Below are 26,096 nucleotides of genomic sequence, written 5' to 3'. Positions count from 1 at the left end.
ATACAACACCACCACATACAAATGCAACTCCTGATGTAAATGAGCTCAGCTTCAAGCCTTATCTCACTTCAAAGAATTAAAAGTGATATTTAAATAAAGCCCTAACCAATCATATTGTTTATGAGTGGCACACAGTAAACACCTTGAGAACAGAGCAACAAGCAAAAATTTACTATGCTAGCAAAGCAGCCATGTTCATGCAATCCACCAACCAAACAACTGCAAGCATAAGAGAACTAAAATAAATAGATCTGAACCAATTCCACAAGAACTGGAGGTACCTACTTTTCCACTCTGAACAACCTGTTCCAAATCTTTTAATTATATTTCCAACGAAAATTTTCAGAGAAAACATTTAGTCTGAATGTCTCCACATGAAATAACATAAATAGCTAAATATCAAAACAACTTGCAATCTATGTTTGTATCTTCAATGCAGAAAGAAGATGTCAATAAAAATTGTCTTATGCAGTGGCTCGACCCAACCACTTCCAGGCTTGTGTAGTTTGTAACTAGATCAGGGAGGCAACTTTATCTTGGTATCTAGAGGAAACCTTCATGATGGTTAGGATAAATTCCTTCCAGATGTAACTATTTATTTATTTATTTTCTGTTATTCATACTGTTATTTGTGAGATACCCTAAGCACAGGGTAGTTTCTTTTATAAAGGAGTTGAAATGATACAGCAATAAAGTCTAGTAGCAGAGGGTTAAGATCTGTTTCCCTTTTTGAGGCTGTCAGGTATTTATTAAATTTTCCTGGGATGTGGAAAATGCAATTCTTTCCACGTACCTTGTTCTAAGTAGTGAAATGATACTTTCTGGCCTCTTCACTTAAAGCTACGATTTTCCTCTATTAGGTGTTTTGCCTATGAGGCAAAGTAAGTCCAGCTCTCTGCTCTGTTTATTACTGAACACTCACTGTGTTCACCAATAGTGAACCACTTTCCTGCTAATAGTTTAAATAAATGGTTAGTGGTCAGTGGGCTGGACAGACCCCCTTGATAATACAGATCTGTCATCTTTATTTTATCAAATGTTGAGTGTCTTCAGTTGCAAGGACAGCTGGAAAGCTGTGTACTAACACTATTTCCTCAGCACGTGATTGGTGTTTGTGTCTCCTCTTTCTTGAAGGGACAAAAATAAGTGCTGCAGAAGCATGATGAAGGCACCAGGAAGACAGAGGAGGGCATGGTAATCATGTTGACAGGTAGACTTCAAATTATGAGTGCCTGTGTGCCTGTGTCTAGTTTATGGTAGTGGAGGAAAAACAAAAAAACAAAAAACAAACCCACCAAAATAAACAACAACAACAATCAAGCCCCAAACCAACCAACCAACCTAAAACATTTTACCAGATTATTAAAAATAATTCTGCAATTTAAAGAAATGTGAAAACTGGTACACCATCTCTCTCTACTTTCATGTATTAGTCTTCATTAAAAAAAAAAAAAAACAACAAAAAAAACCCTGTATTTACACTGCTATTTCTGTTTTACAGCTATTTGCACAGCATGTTTCACCTGATAAATTAGGTGCAGTACCACATATTAGTATATTGTATATGCCAGCTGTCTTGAGTTTGTTAGAAAATGTAAGGGAGTTTCTAAAAGACTTATACATCCTAAAACTTCACCTTCTAATAAACTGCATTCATTTATGTAGTATTGTTTGTGAAATGGATTTGATTGATGTATTGAGTTTCTTTAGACCTCGAATAAGCCTGACTCCTCCTGCCCCTGGTGGATTATGAAATACCTGAAGTACAAGCCATCTTGAATGTCTTCATGTGATATAGGCTAAATGGTGCCTTGGAACATCTGTTCCTGGAGCTCCTCCAGCGGAGATTTCTTTCTATAACAGAAAAGCTTTGTGAAACAGTCTTTGGGACCCAACTACCTGAATTGAGCTCAGGAGAAAGCACTTCAGTTTGCCTTGCAAATCACATGTGCCCTTCTCAATATAAAGATTTTCAGCAGTCACCATCATAGAGAAGGGGCACTCCAAAAGCAGCCTTTTCTCTTACTCTTTCATTTTTACTTCCCATTTGTATTATAATTTACAGGTTTGGCTATCTTAACAAAGGTCATCTGTCTGCCTTTTTTTTTTTTCTCTTAAATTTAAGACGTTGAAAATATTCATCTTTCCTGTAGAGGTAGAGCTGAACATAAGGGCTTCTCAATAAATAATTGACAGATAGATGATAGATACCCGTTCTTAAAGACATTCGGTACATTTAATGGAAACTGAAAGAGGATATGTTTGGCCACTGCTAGGGAATTAAAAGCATTAATTTTAATTCAATGGATTATACAGAGAAATATGAGCACAGAATTTGGGACTCAGATCTAAAAGAGGGATTTTGTTTTGTTTTGTTTTTTAATTGGTATTTTGAGATTTGTAAGAGTGTTGCTTTAGGATACTTCCTTATTTCCCAAGTCCTTTAGTTTATCAATGACAAGGCTAGAAAGATGTGATTTTCAAAAAGGATGAGATGTTTTCAGTGAATGCCCAAGGTTTTCAGTAAGAATTATATACCTGTATTACCTACAGTCCTCTAAGAATCCCATCCAAAATTCACTTTCTTTTTTAAAAAAATATGAGCAGTGAGATGACAGTGTGGTTACTGGAGTTTCACAAGATTAATCCTTTTCTAACAGAAAACTGAGTTTGGTGTCAGAAACAGCAAAGTACCTTGCTTTTATTTTTTTCCCCTTAATTACTGGGTCTGTAGTCCTACACTTGTTGATGGAATTCTTCTATCACTACTACTTATGATGTTAACTGCATTGCCCACAGAGTACATTTGCTTATGGTTGCAATCTACAGCACAAGTGACAGAAACTTTGATTAGAGCTGTGCAGGCATTCTAGTGTCCATTGTTCAATTCTACATTTTGTTTCTAGGAAAAGGAACGGTAAGATACTTCCTGCTAAGATGCCTTAGAAGCTGGATGGTGGTTTACTACAATATCTAAATTGTAGTGAGCAGTGAGTGATTCAGACTACTAAATTCAGAGCTGACAGACCTAATTTTCCCATACAGCCAACAGATAAAGGCAAGTGCCATATTCAGTCCATGTATTTTTAGAACTCCTAACTTTGCACTTCATTTCCCTGGAAAATCAACAGTCCAAATTCTACCAGTGTTGCTAATGTTATGAGCAGAAGAAAGTGAAACAAGGATCCCTATCAAAATCAATAAGAAATAAACTATCTAAACAAATCTGTTTTATTAATTAGCTTCTAGACCTCACCAAGAACAAACTCTGTTATTAATCTCCCCACTCTCTGGCAGAGCCATAAGAAACTCCATATTACCTTCCTCATTAATTGATGCTAACTCTATCTTGTAAATCAACTGTGCTCTAACTGGGTTTGTCCACATAGCGATTACTATGTTGATTTTCAGAAGATCTTATAATACTTTTCTTATAAAATTCTATTATCACTTTTCACATTTTATGAGCCTTTTTTCCTAATGACTAATATTTGACATAGAATATATACACATAGGTATCAATGAACATGTGTATTAATTCCAGAATAACATGGGATCCTAAGAAAAACTTAACCTGTGTGAGTTTTAATTCCAAGTAATATGCAAAGCAGCTAATACAGGCACCTCTGTGATATTCTTGCAGTTCTTAACCACAGCCTACTATTTATGGAAGGAAAGCAGTCAAAAAGCAATGTCAGCCTCTTTAGGTTGATTAGAACGGCTAACTGCACGTGTAACTGTATTGGAACAAGTAAGCCACTGTGTTTCATAATGATAGTAGAAGTAAGCTGAGTATCAGGCCTGATGGCTTGCCAGTAGTAATTTACTTGAGCTCTTGAGTTTTGCTTATTTTTTTCCTTATATTTTTGATAGTGTAGATTCAAAATTTTTCATGTTAACTGAAAACACAGCAGCAGTTGCACCATGAACTAAGCATTGAAAAGTTCAGTCACCATTATATCTTAAAGAAACTGCTAGACTTCCTCCATTTGCCCATCAGAATAGCAGTAGCAATTGCACGTCGGATTGATCTAACACAGCTTCTCTTTCAGATTCTGAAATAAGCAAAGTTCCCTGCAAAAGGAAATGACTTCCTTGTTGCATTAAACTTATGTAACTTTTGAAATTGGCCATGTATGTTCTACCAATTTTGTTGACAAATTTAAGCAATTGAGGATATGCTATAGATTCAGATACCTGAGAAAATGCTTATAGCCACCCAGCTAGCCACCACCTTGCCCGAATGGAAAGAATACTTCCAAAGTATTCCTATAAGATTTAAGATCTGACCTTACAGAATGCTGAAACAAAAGTCATACAACTTTCATACCTGGTTCCTAAGAGGAATCCAACTGAGGAGTGCTGAAAGCTTTTCTTATATTTTTATTGGTTAGAAAGGTGAATCTACCCAACCAAAAACGTGTTCCCTGGAAATGGGAACAAAATACTTTTTAGATAGCTCATTAATTTTTGCATGATTCTTCAATTTCACCCCAGTGCATTATGATGTCTGTCATCAGCATAAGGACTCTTGAGTAAATGGACACTGATTATATATTTTGAAAATACTGGTTATATAGAGTCCAATATCCCCAAGAAAAGAGAAAGCTTCATAGGTTAATTACATTGCTATTACATCAATTCAGTTACTACCAGTGACCTGTATGTATAAAGGGCACTTTTGCCAAGGTATCGTAACCAATATATATCACTTTTAGAAGGACTTTATCTATTTAAACCTCTCTCTCTGTATTTTCAATAGAACCAACTAAAGTACACAGCATCCAAGTCTCAAAGAACCAAAGTATATCATAACGCTTCATTCTGAACAGTTTCTTGGTGGAGGGTGGGTCTGGGAAGTTTGGGGCAAATTTTTCAAAGGGGAGAGGCCTGTTTTTGCTCAAAAAAATATCTGAAAACTTGTGCCAGCATTTATGTGGGCAATCATTGACATTATATAAGCAGATCCAGCAAATACACTTGCAAATGATCAGTACAGGCACCCAGCTGTAGCTGATGCTTTGCTTGTACCTTTGTGAATATTCTTCTGGTAACTGCATGCATTAATCCACTATTAGGATTACATTTTATGGAAGCATTTTTTGCACAAATACACCTCCACCCTCCTTGTTTGAAATGTGAGTGCTGGTGTATCAACAACTATTTGGAAGACAGACTTATAAAAATAAATGTTAAGAGAACACAGTGGGGTATATTTTCAGTGTGGAGCAGAGAGATTTAACTGCATGACTTCCATTAGCTTTAATGAGAACTGCACAGCTAAATCCTCACACACCACACTAGAAGATTAACCCAGAAAACACATAGTGTTTACTTTTTACTAATACTCTGATTATTACCACGTTCTTCCTCCTCCTCTTCTTCTTCCTCCTCCTCTTCTTCCTCCTCCTCTTCATCCTCCACATCTTCGCCTTCCTCTTCATCCTCCTCTTCTTCCTCTTCAATCTCCTCTTCTTCTTCTCGATCTATCTCCTCGTCTTCCTCCTCCTCATCACCTTGCTCCTCATTGTCATCAGAATATTCCTCCTCTTCTTCATCTTCTTCCTCCTCTTCCTCTTCCTTTTCATCCATCTCCTCTGTTCCATCAGTTTCATAGCACTCATCTACTGAGGAGTTGTCTGCTTTAACCACAAAGGGTTTTCTTTTGGGAGCTGGTTCTTGTGGTTGCTTATCTTGCGTTTTTCGTTTTTTTTGCCAAAGGACAGCCATAAACACTGTGAAAAATAAAAGATGCAAATTATTACACTATCCTAAAAATTTCTGTAGGATAACTCACATCATTTAGCCATTTATTCTAATTTCTACAACATGATTAGTTCCTGTTCTCAAAATGCATGTTTTCAAACCAAAACATTGCTTAAGCAATAACGACCAGGGTGGAAGATATTTACAAAACCTGTGAACTTGCAAATAATTATTATTTGCCTGAAACAGTATTGATACAAATGTGTGTTTTTCTTTCTTTTTCTTTTCTGTGTTCTGCGTGTTAGTTTTTTTTTTTTCTAGGGCAGATTAATGTAGTTAAAAAAAAAGCAAAAAACAAACAAACAAACAAAATGGCACTACCTGTTAGCTATCAATACAACAATCAGGAAGAAAGCAATGCTTCATAATTTTCTAATATTTAGAAATGTTTTGATCATTTACAACAAATACACGTTTGAGTGGTATTTAAATAATGAAAATACAAATGCATTTTTAACACTTTTGTTTGTTGTTATTATTACAAATGATGAAATGCTCTTAAATTCTCCACTGTTCATCTTCATTATACGTTACAAGGCTGAATAAATGGGAATGAAAGCTCCCCAACGCAACCAGAACTAACAGTTTAATGGACAATGTTGGAAGTGTTGTCACACCGAAAAAATGAAACAATAAATAAAATCCTTTGTCAGTCATGGAAGTAAATTTTTTTTCAAAGCTGAGTACATCTTCTCTTCAATCATTTAAACACATTTTAACATAAGCAGCATTTCAGAGTTTTGCTCGTCTAGAGGAGTAGCTACCTTTTCTTAAAGATGTATGATCTGTGTTTGTTGAATGTAGTCACCCCTTGTTGTAACCACTATCACTTTTTTTTGTTTAAAGAACTTTCTCTTTTGCCTTCTTTGTGAAGTGCTACTCAAATCACATTGCTTTTTAAAATTTTTCTTCAGATGAACTATTTTTGTGACATTCCAAATGTTTTTTTTCTAGCCTTTTATGCATATCTACTTATATCTTCCTTTTTACATTATATTTTCATACCCTTTATCGTGATTACAAAACACTGAGGATCTTTATCATTTTCTTCTACTCTACTAATGCTTCATTTTCTATTAACAGATCACTGAAAAATAGGGCTTGTCACAGCATTTAGTACTACAGATGTGCTCTTTGTGGTGTCTGCATTTTGGTCTGATTTAATCACATCCTGGCAGCTATACATTCCAATTACTTAAACTGCTATTTAGGTAACAAGCAGCCCATTTTATCTAAGTGCCTAACTTAACCATGTGAATTTTAATGCCCTTGTTCACAGTAGGGCTGGCTCACTCTGCCTGGCACACACATATCTAAGGATCAGGTACAGGCACAAAAGTTGGTATTCATAATGGAAAACCTGTTTGGGGAGGCCTTCTTTGGGTAACACAGGCACCTCTCTCTCTTGTAAGGCCTATAGCTGTCTTTAAAGTCTAATCCAGCATGCCTAAATTAGACAACAACCTCCCTCTGTTAACACTGTCAGAAAATACTGAGTGACATTTAGGTATCTCCATCTAGACAGATCCCAGTTATCCTCATTTTGGTTTTGCGTATGTGGATTGGATTTACATGGGTATGTGGGGCGGCCTCTGTGAGGAGAGGCCTGGAAACAGCTGGTTCCAGCCGGCTCCAACAGCCCCAGTGTAGGGCACAGCTGGGCTTAGTTTCCTGTGGGAAACATATTTAAGAAAGAGTAAAAAACGCTATGCATCAATAAGAGAGAAATGAGGAAAACAAGAGAGAAACAACTCTACAGCCAGCGAGGTCAGTGCAGAGGGAGGGGAAGGAGGTGCTTCAGGCAATAGAGGCAATATTCACGCTGCATCCCATGGAGGGCCACATGCCGCAGCAGGTGGATGTGCTCTGAAAGAAGCCTGTGGAGAAACAGCATGGGAGTAGGTTGCTGGCAGGAACTGCAGCCTGTGGAGTTGAGCCCATGGTGGAGCTAGGGAAGAACATGAGGAGTAAGGAGTGGCAGAGAATAAGCACTGACCTCAACCCCATTCCCCATCCCCGTGCTGCTTCAGGGGAAAGAGATAAGAAGGGTCAGGAGCGAAGGAATGAATTTGAGCCTGGGAAGACGTGGTGAAGGGGGAAGGTGTTTTCATTTCGTCTTTGTTTCTTACTCTCCTTCTCTGTTATTAATGGGCAATAAATAATCTTCCTTAAGTCAAGTCAGTTTCTCCCATGATGGTAACTGGAGAATGATCCCCCTGACCTCATCTTGACCCATGATTTTTTTCATTATATTTTCTCGTTGTGTTGTTGAAGAGGTGGAGTGATAGAGCAGCTTGGTGGGCACACGGCAGCTAGTCATGGTCAACCCACAGCAGTATGTGGTAGTAGCACTGACAATACATAGTTTCCAGAAATCAACACAGAAGTTCAGGACTAGTGGTGTTGGCTAGAAGGGGAATAGACCCCATACATGCTCCAGATCCTAGGAACAAGCTCCAAACAGCAGGTAGCATGACATATCCTGGGGAAGAGCACCCCTTTCTAAAAGAAGAGCTCCAAGAAACTAAGTCTGATACACAGTAAGCAAACAAAATCTCAAACCCTTACTACCGTTGTGTCCTAAACTTGGGAAGGCAGAAGGCAGAAGCTTCTTTTATTTTTTATTTTTTTTGTCTTTATATTTGTTTCTACCTAAAGATGCTTCAACATAAAACCTACATGTTAGGCAGAAATCCTTGTCCCTAGCTCCACACTACTGCTGTCTGTCATATGACTGTCCTGCCTCTTGCCCTGTGACTCCTATTCTTAGTAAACACTCAGCTGCTCAGAGTCGAGTGGAATGGCAGAAATGATTTTCATGGAGAATATCCCACCTTATCACAGTCAGGGCAGAAACAAGAATTCAATCTCCCTCAGTCTAGACAGTGTCTAAAGCTTGTGGAAAAAGAAGAGCGCTGTTGTAGTTCTGACCACTCCAGGTTTATTCTGGAGCATCCCCTGGTGCTATGGGAGGAGTTCAGGAACTGCATACCTAAACTATTTATATGGAGCTCTGACTTCTAAGGCAGGCAATTTTTTCCTCAGAACTAGAATTTCAATGTGCATGTAGTGCCCAGGGAAACGTCTGTATGGCAACAGAGGAACCTGTTTCAGTTAGGTGCCCAGCAGGTTGCAATCCTGGAAAACAGGTGTAGGTCACAGCTTGGGCCTCATGCAGGTTTTAGAAACTTGCATATCAATTCAATGCAATTTAAGAAGATGGGATAACGTTCATTGAGTGGACGTGTCATGCTTTCTTGTCTTGGTTTTTGTTCCTTCTCCTTGTGATGTATATTACCCTCATTATATCTTCTTTAATGCCAGTATCATTAAGTGATATTTTCACAAAACCCTGATATTTATTTTCAAAGATGAGAGCAGGCTTAGCTCCAACTATCTCCAGCATTTCTTTTCTCTCTCTTATCATAACCTTCTTAGAACAGAACAGAATACAACAGATCAGAATAAAACAGTTTAAGTTGGAAAGGACCTACAAAGATCATGTCCAACTGTCAGACTGCTTCAGGGCTGACCCAAAGTTAAAACATATCCTTAAAAGAATTATCCAAAACAATTATTAAACATAAATAGGCACGGGGCATCAACCACCTTTTCAGAAAGCCTTTTCCAGTGTCTAACTACCCTCTCGGTAAGGAAGATTTTCCTAATGGCTAGTCTGGCACAGCTTTCAGTAATTCCCACATGTCCTGTCACTAGATACGAGGAGGAAGAGGTGAGCACCTCCCTCTTCACTTCTCCTCAAGAAGTAGAGAGCAATGAGGTCACCCCTCAACCTTCCGACTGAAAAAAGCAGGTAACCCCGGTCACTCTTCAGAGGACATGCCTTCCAGTTCTTTTGCCAGTTTTGTTACCCTCCTCTGGACACTTTCAAGGACCTCAACATCCTTTTTATGGGACTGCACACAGTATTCAAAGTGAGGCCTCACCAACACTAAATATAGCAGGAGAATTGCGTTTTGACTGGCTAGTTATGCTGTGTTAATGCACCCGAGAATACAGTTTTCCCTCCTGGCCCCCAGGGCAAGTTACTGTCTCATCTTGAGCCTACTGTCAATCGTCATGCCAAGATTCCTCTTTTGTCAGGGCTACTCTCCAGCCACTCATCTCCCAGTGTGTATCTGTGCTCAGCATTACTCAGTCCCAAGTGTAGAAGAAGTTCTTGTTGAATTTCATGCTGTTGCTGATGGCCCAATGCTCCAGTCTACCTAGGTCGCTTTGCAAAGCCTCTTCTCCCTCAAGACAGTCAACAGCACCTCACAGTTCATTATTTTCAGCAAATTTACTAAGTATGCATCCAGATCATTGATAAAAATATTGAACAGAACTGGCCCTAACACTGAGCATTGGCGAACACCACTAGTGTGTTCACAAGCCAGATGTAGTCCCATTCACTCCAACCCTTTGAGCTGTACCATTCAGTCAGTTCTTCTCCCAGCATATCAGAATAAGAGGTGCAGATGACACTTTAGGCAGCTCTGAGTTAAAACTATTAAGGCTAAAGTGCAAAAGTAGATGCTTAGCTGTGAAAACGTTTGACCATTGGAGATGATGCAAACTTGAATTCTGTCACATTAAAGCCAGAACACTAGTCCCAACCTACCACAGTCTTTGACTAAGATCATTAAACTGTGAAAACTGTTCATCTAGCAGTGGCCCCAAAGAGTGCCCTTTAAAATTTCTAATAGTCTGGGGTCTGGGGAAGAAGATGGTAGGGTAACTCCATCTGCTTTGATTTGAAGTGCTTAATTTTTACATCTAAATACAACTCTATGGCTTTTAGAATACAAATTATTGGTCAAAAGTAGAAAGAAGTTGACATTACCAGTTTTGGTCATCTGTTATCTCTTTTTACAGCTTTATGCTTTTGTGCACAACATTTTATAAAGTATGTGAGAATCTAAGACGTTACTCAGGATTCAGACCTGGGCATAACCAGTGGTGGAAATCAATGCGGGTTAGCTGCTTTGTCTTGTTTACTACTTTAATAAATCTAATTAAATAACTATTTGTAACATAGATATTCAAATAAAGTTGTGAATTTAACTTCAGCTTTTCAGTCATCTATTCTCATTGTCTTTACATGCAGATTTACATCTGAGGCTACATCAGCAACTAACAGAAATGAACAGACTTGTATATTTTAAAGGTTAGATCCAACACTTAGGTATTGAGGAACATGACAATTTTCCAAGGAAATCACTTATATTAGTTAATTATGACTCAGCTTTTGTAAACTCTTTCCCAATTAATTTGTACCATTCTGCTGCCTATTTTGTCTACAGTCCTGAATTTGTTTTTGTCAGTGCTTGGATTTGTAGTTTATAAAGCTACCATTGCCTGTATTATTCTCATAAAACCTTTAAAATACTGTCTTGCACTGGAGTCCTTCTCTTCAGCTATAAACTTCATATACCTCGTATATACCTCATATACTATAGACCTCAGAGTCTGTTGAAAAAAAATATTATTCAAGTCTTTCAGAAACCTGGGAAACAGGACACCAAACTTAGAACCTATTATTTAGCTGTCCTATTTTATTTTTCTTTTTTAACCTGTTCTGCTATCAGCTTTTGTTTCATTAATTTTTCAGATTCTGCCTCCAGGACACTTCTCTGTTTCCGGCATTTTCCCTTTGGTCTCTCTGGTGAGCATGTCAAGAGAAAGGAAGCGTTCAGCTTCCCAGCAGTCTCTGCTTCATCTGTCACTGACTTCCCCTTGCAATCACATACAGAGACTACAGTCTCTCTCATTGACCTCTTGTTCCTCATATATTTGTAAAATCTGTTATTGTTTGTCCTTATAGCTCCTGCAATTTTCTCCCCATTCTCAATTTTGTCTTTTGTGATCATTCCCTCATTTGCTTATTTTTTAGACTTGTTCATCCCTGCTCAAAGCAATGAGCTCATTGATTCATCTGTCATGTATGCCTCTATCCGTTCCTTTATTGCTCACAGTATTTCCCTGGTCAGCTATGTTTATTTTCCCCTCACGCTTCAGTTCTCATGGCTTTCAGTGCAATATATATTTGGGTTTCCTGAAATACACTTTTGAATATTCCACACTTCTTGAATGTATGTCTCAGTCATCTGAGTTTTTTGAAATCTATCATGAATAATTATTGTGGAAAGAACACTGTTGACTTTCATAGTGATAAGCTCCAAGAGGACATATTTTCATCAGAAAATACATATTTCTTTCTCAGAGTTGAACTTGATTGTTAATGTAATTTTTTACTAATTTAATTCTAATTTGCAACATAATTAGTATGGTTACTATTTATAAACTGTAACAATTAAACATCTTTAACTATAATTGTATAGGATCAGAGAAATACAGGAAATTTTCTCAATCAGATTATTGATTTATATTCTCTAAATCACATGCTACCTCACATATGAAATGTGGGACATGACACCTATATCTGGAGGAAACTTTCCACTTAGAGTGTCTGTTTCCCTATATGGATTATAAAGGGAGCATATGTGACAAGTAATAATTCAGTCAATTTAAATACCTAATTTAGATAAAGTGATTACTATTTGTCATGTTTACCAGTCTTCTTTTTAAATTTGTATCTCTTTTCTATTGAATCTCCTATTTCAGAAGTCTTGTGCTATAATACCTAACTCAAGAAAATAAGATGATGGCAATATTATGCCCTAAATCAGAATAACACTGTATTTTAGAGGATTCTTTTTTCCTTTTTTTTTTTCCTGATTTAGTAATTTGAAAAAGCTTAGATTTTTTTTTTTCAAGCTAAAAAGTAACTCCAGAAAAAGTGCTGTCATTCTTTTTTTTCTCCTTTTTTTTTTTTTTTTTTCCCACATCAGAATTTATTTTAATGTAAAACATAACATTTGGTAGGTAATAGAACCTAAAAATGTATTATAGACATCTTGTAAGGTTATCAAAAAACATTTAATAAAGCACTTAAGCATATGAATTGGTACCGAGGTGGAATTTCATCGTATACAATTGAGGATAGGAAATTAGGAAGTCTGGAAGCAGACTTCACCTTAACGCTACAGGCAGAAAGTTCCTAAAGCACTTACACGTCCTACTGAATGCCATAAGTACTATTTTTGGTTTGGTCTATATAGCTTCCAAATCCATACCTGCAGATGAAGTATTTTAGGGTATTCGGAAAATAGGAATTTTGCAGATAATTCTTCTAGCAAGTCTTCAGAGAATGAGCAAAGCTAATTAACTTGCATAAAACTGCATCCTATTAAATCACTCTCAAAGCAGTGACTACCTTTGGCTTTAAAGGACTTGTACTATCATTTGTTAACAGTTGACCAGAAAATAAGGTATTTAGACTCCACAAAACCCTATGGCTTGAACATACACTCCCTGCACTTCAGGCGGATGCCCTTCCCAGCAGACTATGTGCTATTCTGAGGAAGAAGTGGTAGCACTATCATTGAAGCTGGATCACTGAATTGATAGGAATGAAAGAATCATAAATTCAGAAAAGAGATTTACTCTAGCCTAGCAATTTGCCTACTCAGTTGCAAGAATAAAGTCTGTCAGCTGAGGACAATTTTCCTTTCCCATTTGAACAACTGATTGCTTAAAGTATGCCAAATTACTACAGGCATGAGCAGCAAACTCAGTGGACAGTGGTAACTGAGGCAGTACAGTCAAACTTCCTTCTGGGAAATTACTTTTGCTTTCTAGGCTGTACTGATCAGGAGACTTCTCTACCCCAGAGAAGTCCAGCGTAGTGTCCAAGTACTGTCATGGAACATGGGAGGTATTGATTCAAATCTTCCCAGGCTGGGAAGGGCAAAGAACTTTATCCAGCACACTAACGACTAAGCTACAGAAGAGAAAAGGGGAAAAGCAACAAGTCAAAGTTCAAGAAGGACATTCATTTTTTTGAGTCATTATTTCACTGAGATGGCTAATTGCAGATTACAAAACAGAGCTAGGATATTGGTTTTACTGCTTCCAACTGGCTGCATTAAAATTCTTTGAACCCTGCCTGTTAGGAATCCCAACCTAGAAGACTAATTTACCTTAATCTGCTTTCCAGGAACCTGCTGGCAACTGAGCCAGAGCCTTGAATACTGTTCCAGAATCAGGCATGCTTCTTGCAATCATTGCACTAGCAAGCACCATAACATCTAATACTGCTTACAGAATGACTGCCCTCACCCCTATCTTTTCAGTAGGAGTCAGGCACTAATCCAGAGTCAGTATTTTGGAAAATCTGTGTTCCCATCCACATTTTACATGCCTGAATATTTTTCTAAAAGTGGGAACACATTAATATGTTTTTATCTATTTAAACTGTAATAAAAAGTAAAAAATGAAATTTAAAATACGGTAATCTCATCTCTGCAGCTTTGCTGTGTTTCAAACTTTCCTATGAGCTTCTGCTTCTGGTTCAATAAATCAGATTATTAAAAGCAAAAAATGCTTTCTATGTATAAAGTGTCAAAACACTACACTTTAGTTGTACAGATTAGGCGTGTATATTAATAGTATTGCAGTTAAGTGAAAATTATTAATATACCTGAACAGGTATGAGCATGACCAATATGAATGGTGAAATGTAGAGAATTTGATTATCCCCTTTCTCCTTCTGGAATTTCAAATATTTGTGTACTCCATTACTGAACGGTAAGAAAAAATATGGAGGCGTCCAGAAGCATGCTGGATCTCAAATGTAAAGGTACCAGATGTGATATTTACTTCACAGAGCTCTAAAAGCCAACTCAATCGTTTTGCACACCAAAGCCTTTTTAAGCATATAAGTAGCCACAAATATGCCACAGATCTACTCATATGTATAGCACAATTTAACTAAATAAGTACTAAAGAAGAATTAGTATTTTTAAAAAAGCAGCATTACAAAAATTGCCTGGGAGTAACCACAGGAGCATAGAATCACAGGACAAAGTGAAATGAATTAATTGATGGAGCCCCAAGCTTGATTTTAAGTTTTTGTTTGTTTTTTTTTTGTTTTTGTTTTAGGAAATTCTAATATTGAAATATGCATTTTTAAACAAAACAAAGCAGACTATCTTTGATGTAGTCAATACAGACACAGTAACTTAAGTCTACATGAAGATCTTTAACTGGATCCTATGCATCTTAGATGTTCGGCACCTTCCCACTCTAATTCACTGAAACCCCAAAATGGTGTAACTGAACTCCATGATGAACAGTGGCAAACTTACTGGCTCATCTACCCTCCAGATACATCATTTTACCCATCACCAAAGTCTCTCTGCTCTTGGGACATGACAACTGAAGTGAAACTTTTGGTTTTGCAGTAATTGACCCATTTAAACAATAGGTTTATTTAGTTAGTCAAATCCCTTAGGTGTTCATTGAAGAAAAATAAGGCACAGTAGTGGTGTTGTACAAATACACTGGAAAAATCTCAGCCCTGGAGAGCTCATTTAAAGCAAGATGTGAAAAACAAATGTAACAAATCATAAGAATGAAAGCCTATGTGGCAGCACAGGTTAGAAAAGTACATGCCCTGCAGTTGTAGATTATTCAAAAGTATTTATGTAAATAAATCAATATAATATCTGATTGCCCCATGACTTATGATGTCATGGATGTCACCTACCCCTAGGCATCTAAAACTGAAGTCTATACATGTCAAGCTCCCTTTGTAGTCAATGCAGAGAAGCTGGAATTTCCTGGGAGACGATTCATCTCACCTTTTTTAGACACTTTGCCTATCTCTTGCCACTGAAAATAAAGGGAGTTAATGGTGATTTAGCTTATATTTCTACCACTGAGGAATCTGATATATGAGAGAAATCTATCCCATTAGACCCTCTCATTATTTTAAATGCTGTATGTCCATCCCTAACAAATATAGTACTTAGCAGATTTTATAACAAGCACTACAATACTTTAATAAAGAGAAAAACAAAATTCAGCTTACTTCCTTCAAACAGTTGTCATATAAGAACATGAATAATTCTCCTCCCTATATCTTGTCTGTCTTTCAAAAATACCTGCCTGATCTAATGTCAAACAAATCTGTAGCTGCACTCTAATCTTAGAATGGCAAGTACCCAATTCAGCCATGTGTTTAAGAGCTGAAAGTCGCAAGAGACTACTTCTTATTGCCAGACCCTTGAATACAGGGAATGACCAAAGAGACTAGGATAATCCAAAGAGAACAGGTTTAATGACTCATATTGATTCATTAGGTGAAATGCAGATAATCAAGTTTTGCTAAGTGGCTATTGATTCTGAAGACTGATGTTTATTTAAATGTAACCCAGATATGTAAGAATGCAAACATACAAATCCAGTGACAATTTCTGCACTAACTGAAAGAACACTGATTTCTGCGCTAATGTCAAATTGTAAACTTTATTTCATGTTTATTTCAGAAATCTGAACTAGAATAAAAACATCAGGAAGGAAAACCCTCTATTTTTCTACACACATAAAAATGAGATTGGCTACCTTGAGCTAAATCAAAGCAGTATGTAGAGCTGCCAAGATGTCCAGATTTGTGTGCATCCTATGTTTTCAACCTCAGTGGTAATGACAATTCTGTTTACAGGTAGAGGGCAAGGCAGTTTCCCATTCTTTTTTTTCTTTCATGATAATGTGATGTTTTAATATGGGAAAAGTTCAGAATCAATCTTTCACCAATTTGAAAGGGTTAGAAAATGCTACAAGAGTGCATCTATCTGTTACAACAGATCTTTGCATAGTCATGATGTTTGAGCCTTGGACATAATATGAAAAATTTCTATTCCAAAATGTTAAAAGCAATTGCTTTTAAGAAATTCAGCATGCTAAGTTCAAGCATTCAAAATTCAAGGGGAATAAACTGCTGGAAATCAAAGGCGATTCATGTTGTTATACTGTCAATCATTTAACAACACAGCTAGATACACATTAGTACAATCAACACCCTTAGACACAGACTCGATAGATCATATTTAACAACAACACAGCAGGTCAAACTATCATTCTAGCATGTACTTAAGTATTGAATAACAGTGTATGCTATCATTTACTGCATCTCTAATGTAAGGCTACTATAATGAGACTATCAGCTACTGATTTCTATCATGAATACTCTTTCTGTTATCTCTACATGAATACACAATAGCACTAGCTCCCAACTTAATTTTAACTAAGAAAGATATATGGCAGAGAATTAAGAAATAGGATACACCAATTTTCCTGTAACTATAGCAATAAGTATCTGACTTGATCCAAAAGCTAACAGCTAAGGAATACAGACAATGAAAGTAATAATACTATGGACCAGTCTTCTAATGCAAGAATGTGACTGTCATCAGTAAACATCTGAAATAACAGAAAAAAAAATATGACAAAAACAAAATGATACAAGCTGCAACCACTTCAGTGCTTATGTACTGGATTCTCACCTCCAGCACAAGCTACAGGACACTGCTCTTTGTCTTGCATGGTTGGTTAGGAGTCATTCAGGTGTGAAATATTCTAAATTCTGGTTGTTAGAGGATTGAGATGTTTAAATCTCCCTATTTTGAAAAAGAAAAAAGAATGTGCCTTTCTGTAGTACAGAGAAAACATGATTATTCTAAGACAGAATAGAAATGACAGCATTCCCTGTACTTTATGCATTATGGAGCTGCAGCTAAAATTAGTCTCTTTGTAAAAATGTTCACCATCATTAATATGCATTTAGACAACATATGATTATGAGGGAGCTAGAAGTTTACCCTCTACATTATCTTTAAAGATACTTTCTTTCTTGGTGGGCTCTAAACCAAAAAAAAAAAAGTTCACATAAAAATCTGTTTAGCATAAAGAGAATTTCTAAAATACCTTTATCATTATACTTGCTTTGACAAAATTTTGATACTAGCCATTGTGCCTTCCTGCTTACTACTGTGTGCAAGGTTATAAGCACAAACTTGTAACCAAGACTATGGTCTTTGCTGTAGTATCTTGTAGCCCTCTTGGATACAGCTATTTTAGTGTTACTTACTTTTCAACAGTCCCTATTAGCAGTTTCTGTCAGAGGTGCATTAGAGTAATTCAGGGTTCTAGACCCACACAGTTGTCCTGTCCTAACTTTTGCTCAGTGTTGCAGTAATGGGGCATATACCTCAAGAGACACAAATATAATGGGTTAAGCTTTTCTACCCTGTGCAAGTACAAAGTAGTTATTGGGGAGTATTATTATCCTCAGAGAGGATGCTGTTGCACTTCCCCTGCTCCCCCTGCCCCCGACTTACAGCTTGAAAGACATATATTTGCTTGTGCTGACAACCGACCAAACTGGTCAACTAGTCGACCAAACCTTCTGCAACACATGGTGGTTGCACTGTTGTAGTATCAGGGAGTCCTGCAGGTAGTATTTCCACTACTATACAAGGTCATCTGTCTTAGAGAAATTGGCTCGTGCTATTGGCAAACTCAAAGGACAAAACTGTCTCTCTTAAGCTCAGTTCATTTTTTTTTCCCCTCAAGGTTTATTCATGACTAGAAGAATTAGAAATACTCTGTTCTAAAAATGAAAGCTTACCTACTGGCTTAATCACATGACTCCAAAAGCAAGATGCTTAGATGGGCCTAAACGGCCTTCCCTTAATCTGGGCTTTTTTCATATATGTGATGAAAGGAAGGATGTCAGTTGAGGCCAAGAAATAGTCTATTTAAATTCCATCACATTCCAGTCCAGGATAGTGAGGCTCCAACTTGACTCATATCACATTTTTTTAAAAAAATACTACAGTATATAATGTTACTTATTATAACTGACAGTGAGTTCTATTAGACTGTAGAAAAGTCTCTGAAGGAAAATGAAAATAGCCTCCCAAGGGAGTGGAAGCCCCACACAGTATGATTTAAATGTGGCAGCTGGGTTGTGGGTGGAAATGGCAGTTTCCATTGAAAATCTGCTGCCGGTATACCTCCTATGGCTACATTTCATGGGGAAATGCAGCAGTTATTCCTCTCTGAGGTTCAGCTGCTCAGTTTTAAAGATGCACAGACAGAAAAGGTAGCAAGGATCGGTGAGTGAAAAAAGAAAGGCCCAGAATGATGTACTGTCCAAGGACCAAAGAGTAAAACTGGGAAATATGTGGAAGTACAAGCATGTAACAGGAAGATGGCAGGAAAGGGAACGGATTTTTAAGTTTTAAGAGACGAAAGGCACGTTCTTAGAAAATATATACCACTTCAATGACTACTTCTAATTTTTTGAATAGTTTGATATATTTGATGTTTAAAGCTTATGTCTCATTGAAAGGCAGTTAGCAATTTGTTAGTCACTTTAAAAAATGGTCCCTATATATTTTGGGGCACAGATCTATACTGGGAGTAGTTGTGGCAACATTAAATGTCATCACACTTAACTTTAAAGCACTTGAGTTTAGATGACTAAGTTCCTTAGTGAATAAATTCCCCAATGAGAATACATAGATACATAAGCATGGGAGTCACTATAGCCAGCATGCTGACTGTGGTATATCTACACTAAGAAATATAAAGCACCATGGTACGAATGTTTTTGAAATCACTTCTCTGTCTCTTGTTGACATATATCTGCTTGCAGTTCTCACTTAGGCATCATTTTGAAAATGTGACTCATAATCCAGAAAGACAAATTCCAATGCAGCTACACAAATCATGTCTGTAGTATGGACGCTACTTTATTGCTGTGTGTTTAGATACAGACGGTGCGGTATTATTTTCTGCCTGTTTTTTAACAACCCAGGTTGAAACAATTGTCAAAAATACATTAGATTCCTTTATTTTATTTTATTTTTTTGGAAGTCAATTAACCTGCTACAGCTCCAAATCTGGTAACTCAAAAGGAGTGTTTAATCATTAAGCTAGCTTTCTCTCTCTCTGTTCTCCCTAGAAAACCTAGTACTCCTTCCAGCCCACAGAAGGGGCAGAAAGCAACCTGATCCTAGCCAGTTGTCATCTGTTGTCCTTTTGGTATGACTCTGGCTTGGGAATTAACATTGTGCTTGGGTCCACTCAGGCTGATGGAGAAACTGACAGAGTATCTTGTTTCCTGAGGTAGCATTCTCATTGCTGGTCCAGAAAGGGGACGTGACTGTTATGCTATCTATGGAAATCAGTGTTGTCCCCTGCATGTTAGTGTGACCAGACATAGCCTACTGCCTCTACAGGATCAGAAGATGCTGCTGTAGGTACATGTAGTCTGCATATTTCAAATGTTCTGGCATGTAAAATCACTGAGCAGCACTGGCTGCACCTCTGGGCATACATAAATAGGTTTTCTATTACAAGCTTGATCAACTGCAGACTCAGGATTTTTGAGGATCTTTCTCACATTTCAGTATATAAGGTCTATTTAAGTGGTGCTGTAGAAGCTTGTGCTTATATTCTGGTTTTGTTGTTGAAATGCTTTTTGTGAAATCAGATGCAGAAAATTAATGGTGGAAAACTTTTTTTCTCTCATTCTGTAATTAACAGGTAAGCGTTCTAAATTGAAGGTGAGGCAGGTGTCAGAAAATATTTTAGTGTCCATAATACCTAGAGGGTTTTGAAGGAAGGGATAAGCTTTCTCCTTGGAGATCTTCAAAAGCTGCCTGGACATGGTCCTGAGCGACGTACTATGGCTGTCCCTGTGTGAGCAGGGGGTTGGACCGGATAACATCAGATGTCCCTTCCAACCTCAACTATTCTGTGATGCTGTGATTCCGTATGTGCATAGATAATATGTCACTTCGAATTCTTTGTTACCGTGCAAAGTTATACTGCAACATAACCAGTAGGTAAATCTTTTGTCTCTGAATGAGATAATTGTAAATTTCACTATAGGTTAAAAAATAGTGAGTTTGATACTAGTTCTGTTTTTTTTTCAGAACAACCAAGAAATTTTTGTCTTCCTGGGGAGTTCTTGTTTTTACAGACTTCTAGAACAAAGTAATTGTAAACTAAACTAAGTGTGCCTTAGTATAAGAGGAATGAAATTCCTTTCTTGCTTACATAAAAGATCAGTTTAATCCATAGTATACATAAAAAGCGAAAAAATAAGCCCTATTAGCAAATCTAAATTAACCATGATATTTCTGATGTGGTTCTGCCAAAGCTGTCCAATAGGCTGCGATTTTTAAATCTGACAGTAATAATTTTAATTGATCAATTAAAATCATAGTAGATAGAAAATGCTGAATGTTTTCTCCATGGTATAGTTCTGCTTAAATTCTGACATTTTAAACAAGTGGTTCCACTTCTAGTCAATGCCATTTTAACTGTTCAGTCCTTCCTCCTACATCCTTTTAACAACTGGAAGCAGCAAGACTGAATACTAAGATATGAAGTTAACACAGTAATCAGAATTTATTTGCATTCTTTCTGAAATTATATTTGTTTTATAATTCTGACTCAATTTCTGAGTCCATCTTTCTCTGTGATTTCTTTAAGTCTCACAAGTTAAGCAAAGCCAGGGCATGTCAGTTCTGAGTATGTCAGTATTTTCAAGGAACACCAAGGTGCTGCAGAGACAGTCCTATGACTCAGAAATACGCTTTCCTTGCCAGTAGCACTAAAACAAATTTTTAGCTCACTGTTGTGGAAGGGACAGAAGACTGTAAGGCTGGTAATACCTTATATCACATGGAATTAAAAAGGATAGCTAAGTGTATGTGTTTTAATAACCAGAAATGTTAATTTCAAACCTTTTGTTGAAATAAATTATACAATTACATTGTCAGAATTATTTTCAGAGAGATAGTTAATCTTTTCTTTCTGTTTTGTTTTCACCATTTTCCCCATTTCAAACTGTTATGTAGTATAACTGTGCACTGGTAAAAAGTTTCTATGACCAGTCCTGTGAGTCAATGTGTTATTGTGAACGTATTACAACATCATAAGCGATATGACCTTTAGTATCATTTGAAATAGCATACTTAACATCAAAAAATGCACTGAGGCTCCTGTGTTAACATTTGTGAATTGTTTTGAAATTAGCAGTTCAAAAAGCTTTGTGAGCATAAAATGCAGTTATTGTAATAAATGGGCTGCAGAACAGCCATCCATCTACTTGGGACTTTTTATCTGCTACTTCCCTTTACAAAGTAGGGGATATCTAGAGAATTCTCTGAGACAGATTTCACCCCCACCCTTTTTTTTTGTGGTCACCAGTAACAGGAAAATATCCATAAGACTCATGTCGGAGAGAGTATTCTTGGAGATGTCTGTTTGTCCATTTCTACTGAAATAGTCCTTATGGTTATTAAGAGCCAAGAAACTATTAATCCTAACTGATGATCTTAGAATAAACCATGACCATGCAAGACCTACATTATACAGCACATCAGTAATTCTAGCACATTATTCTTATTGTCACTGCCCATACTCAATAACAAATAATCATTTGCTAATCTTTGTATAAATGAACTTTTAATATGAGTTGCATGGTCTAAAGCAAAAAGCGCTGGAGTGGAATTCAGAGGCATGACTCAACTTCTTACTGTGACGCAGATTTCTCATGTGGTAGCAAAGAGTCACGATCTGCTGGTTTATCAAGGGAATGAATGCATTACAGCTCTCAGTTTTTATGCAGAGCAGCACAGCAGAATTTTAACATCCAAGTGAGGTATGTCTGCTCCTGTCCTAATACCTAGGGAAATGTAAGCACTTAACACCCAGCAGAATTTAGATGCTGTAATCTGGAATGGAGGAATCTATTTCCTGAACTGGGGGATTTCCACTCATAGAATTAAGTACCTTAAGCCTTTTTCCTTACAGAAACAGAGGTGAATTCAGATGAATTTTCATTATGAGATGATCAGAGGAGGAATCACGATCCCAGCTTTAACCATTACACAGGAATGTGTGAGAAATTTGTGTTCATTCTTTTCAGTTTTCACTCTTTTGCCAGGGGTAACTGAAACTTCATTCTACATGTCAAAGAGTGCTTACTCAGGAGGTTTTACAATAATCTGGGTTTAGAGCGTGCACTTTGCTAATACTTCATGCAAAAGACAACATTCACATGTTCTTTGCTATCTTGTCAAGACTGCATTCTGTTCCTCTCTAAAATGAATGTCTGTCTTTTATACGAAGTGCTGATACTGGGACTGGAATCAGAGTTTCCAGAGTCTATCCAGAGAGTCTATCTGCAACTCTGTCCTCAGAGTGACAGAACTCCTTCCCTTTTCCCTTAGCGTATATTATTGTCCATAAAACAAAAACGGATCGAGAAAAGAGAGAAAAAAAGCATCCTGATATATTAACTTCTTTATTGTCAACAGAAGTTCCCAGAAGATGGGAGATATATAATCACTAGTGGGGTCCCTCAAGGCTCCATTTTAGGGCCAGTCCTCTTCAATGTTTTTATAAATGATTTGGATGTAGGACTAGAAGGTGTTGAGCAAATTTGCCGACGACACCAAACCTGGAGGAGTTGTGGACTCGGATGAGGGTGGAAAGGCCTTGCAGAGAGATCTGGACAGATTGGAGAGCTGGGAGATCACCAACCACATGAAATTTAACAAAAGCAAGTGCCGGGTCCTGCATCTGGGATGGGGCAACCCTGGCTATACGTACAGACTGGGCGACGAGACGCTGGAGAGCAGCCCCGCAGAGAGGGATCTGGGGGTTGTGGTTGACAGCAAGTTGAATATGAGCCAGCAGTGTGCCCTGGCAGCCAGGAGGGCCAACCGTGTCCTGGGATGCATCAAGCACAGCATTGCTAGTCGGTCGAGGGAAGCGATTGTCCTGCTCTACTCTGCGCTGGTGCGGCCTCACCTCGAGTACTGTGTGCAGTTCTGGGCACCACAGTACAAAAAGGACATTAAACTGTTGGAGAGTGTCCAGAGGAGGGCGACGAAGATGGTGAAGGGCCTAGAGGGGAAGACGTATGAGGAGCGGCTGAGGTCACTGGGCCTGTTCAGCCTGGAGAAGAGGAGGCTGAGGGGGGACCTCATCGCAGTCTACAACTTCCTCGTGAGGGGGAGTGGAGAGGCAGGTGACCTATTCTCCGTAATCACCAGTGACAGGACCCACAGGAACGGTGTAAAGCTGAGGCAGGGGAAGTTTAGGCTAGACATCAGGAAGAGGTTCTTCACCGAGAGGGTGCTTGCACACTGGAACAGGCTCCCCAGTGAAGTAGTCACTGCACCAAGCCTGTCTGAATTTAAGTGATTGGACTGTGCACTTAGTCAGATGGTCTAAACTTTTGGGTAGACCTGTGCGGTGTCAGGAGTTGGACTTGATGATCCTCATGGGTCCCTTCCAACTCGGGATATTCTATGATTCTATGATTCTATATGTTCTAACTCCTACTGACAAAGCATAAAATAGTGTGTGAGTGCTATGCTTGTACAGATCACAAATTGGAGGACTTTAAAAACACTTGCTACACTGAAACAAGAAGATAAGAGATGTAATAGTTATATTATGGATTTAATACAAGATAGTTACCAGGGTGCCCAAATAAATGCTTCCTAGCAGAATATCAGAAATTTGATGAAGATTAATGTTTGCAGTATAGTTCTATACAACTCTACTTTGACTTCAGAGTTAGACACAAAATTAGAGGCAGATTTTTGAGGGTCCATTTTTGAGGGTCACCACTGGGTGACTTAAAGGAGAAGTCAAATTCCTGACAGCTTTTAGCTTTAGCTCTTAGCTTTAGCATTTATTCTGAATGCCTATTTCCTGTTTGCCACACATGGGTAAGATTTTCTTGTGGAGACATTATGAGGATGAAAATTTTATCATAAATCAAACTTAGTTTAAAACACAGGCCTAACTTCTTTCTCAGGAGTATTTCCTCTTAGACGTTACACTGCTTCTCCATGATACCAAGCGTACTTAAAGTGTGGCACTGCTGATCCCTGCAAATAACAAAAAGGCGTTAGATTCTGCAATCCCTTTTCATGTAATCAGTGAACTTCAAAATTTTCTTGGAAAGGTGATTCAGGTGAATAGCCAGGAGACTAATTTGGGAGGTCTAGTCATCCGATTAAAGTTATAGAGTGTCCTAAGCAGTATAGTGCTAAAGATGTCTTCAGGAGGTATTTAACCCCTGGGCATTTGATTCTCTACAGTGGATATATTTATTTAGTTTTATTATTGTCATCAAAGATATCTCAGGAGTACCTCTCCTTTCCCTGTCCTGGGCTGACACGACTAGAAGCAGTACTTCATACCAACCACTAATAAGAAGTGATGTCTTTGAAAGAACTGTCTCAACTTATTGAAGAACTTCAATGTAAGTCTTTAAAGACACATCATAGTTTATTTTTAGGAAAAAAAAATCCGACAACCAACAACTATTCTTTATTATCTTTTTCCTATGAGCTTGTTTTTATTTTCTCACTTCTTTACTCTTTTATGCCTCATTTCTGTCCTTTTTCACAGATTCAAACAACGGTTGAGGTTGGAAGAAACCCCTGGGGGGGGACCTAGTCCAACCCATACACCTAGAGCAGCTGCCCAAGACCATGTCCACGTGGCTTTTGAAGATCTCCAGGGAGGGAGACTCCACAACCACTCTAGGCAACCTGTGCCAGTGCTCCATCACCCACACAGTAAAGAAGTGTTTCCTGAGGTTCAGATGACACCTCCTGTGTTCCAGTGTGTGGCTATTGCCTTTGTCCTGGTGCTGGACACCACTAAAAAGAGCTTAGTTCCATCCTCTTTGCACCCTCTCTTTAGGTATTTATAAGTATTAATAAGATCTCCCCTGAGACTTCTCTTCTCTAGGCTAAACAGTCCCAGCTCTCTCAGTCTTTCTTCATAGGTGACACACTCCAGACTCTTCATCATCTTTGTGACTCTACATATCCATCAATATAGACTATTCTGCTAGCAAGATCTAGTGATTAAGACCTTGCAGAAGTTCCATGCAGACCTTCATATCTGGGGTTTCTTCATATTAGAGTAGGTTTCTTGATTTCTTAGTTTCTTTATAATCTTTTGCTTGTCCAGGTAACACTAAGGTGTCTGATCTCATAAGATCTGAATACTTGAAAGAAATATCTGACTTCCTCTGCCACTTTTTTTAAAGGATTTTGGCAGAATGCAGATAATTTCCACTGTGATGGAGAATAAAATGTAGTATTGTTTGATAGCATAGGTACCACCTATAGATAATTTTATTTTCCAGATCATGTCTGCTAGTTGTATTGATGAGGACACTGAAGCAAGGAATAAGATTGGGTTCTGTGTCTACCCAGCTGCCAGTATCGAGCAGTACCTTTTCCTGTCTCCAAATCCCTGACTTGAGATTTTGCAATCCACACCATTTCTCAACAACGTATACAATGACTATGCTGCTGCTCAGAAAAACTGTTGATAAGAAGGATGTAGACAGTTCTACAGTATGCTAAAAG

General features: G+C 37.8%; 1 protein-coding gene across 1 annotated transcript in view; it reads right to left on the bottom strand.

Annotated features, from left to right (window-relative positions):
* Window positions 1-26,096, bottom strand: part of MYT1L (myelin transcription factor 1 like) — a 130,591-nt gene that overhangs the window by 95,765 nt on the left and 8,730 nt on the right. The window contains 2 exon segments of the mRNA XM_035542940.1: window positions 5,364-5,712; window positions 5,714-5,735. Of these exon segments, the coding sequence (XP_035398833.1) occupies window positions 5,364-5,712; window positions 5,714-5,735 (371 nt within the window).

This window comes from Cygnus atratus, chromosome 3 (assembly GCF_013377495.2).
Source record: "Cygnus atratus isolate AKBS03 ecotype Queensland, Australia chromosome 3, CAtr_DNAZoo_HiC_assembly, whole genome shotgun sequence".
NCBI classification, from domain to species: domain Eukaryota; kingdom Metazoa; phylum Chordata; class Aves; order Anseriformes; family Anatidae; genus Cygnus; species Cygnus atratus.
The sequence above is the reverse complement of the archived record's forward strand: the minus strand, read 5'-3'. Positions and strand labels throughout refer to the sequence as shown.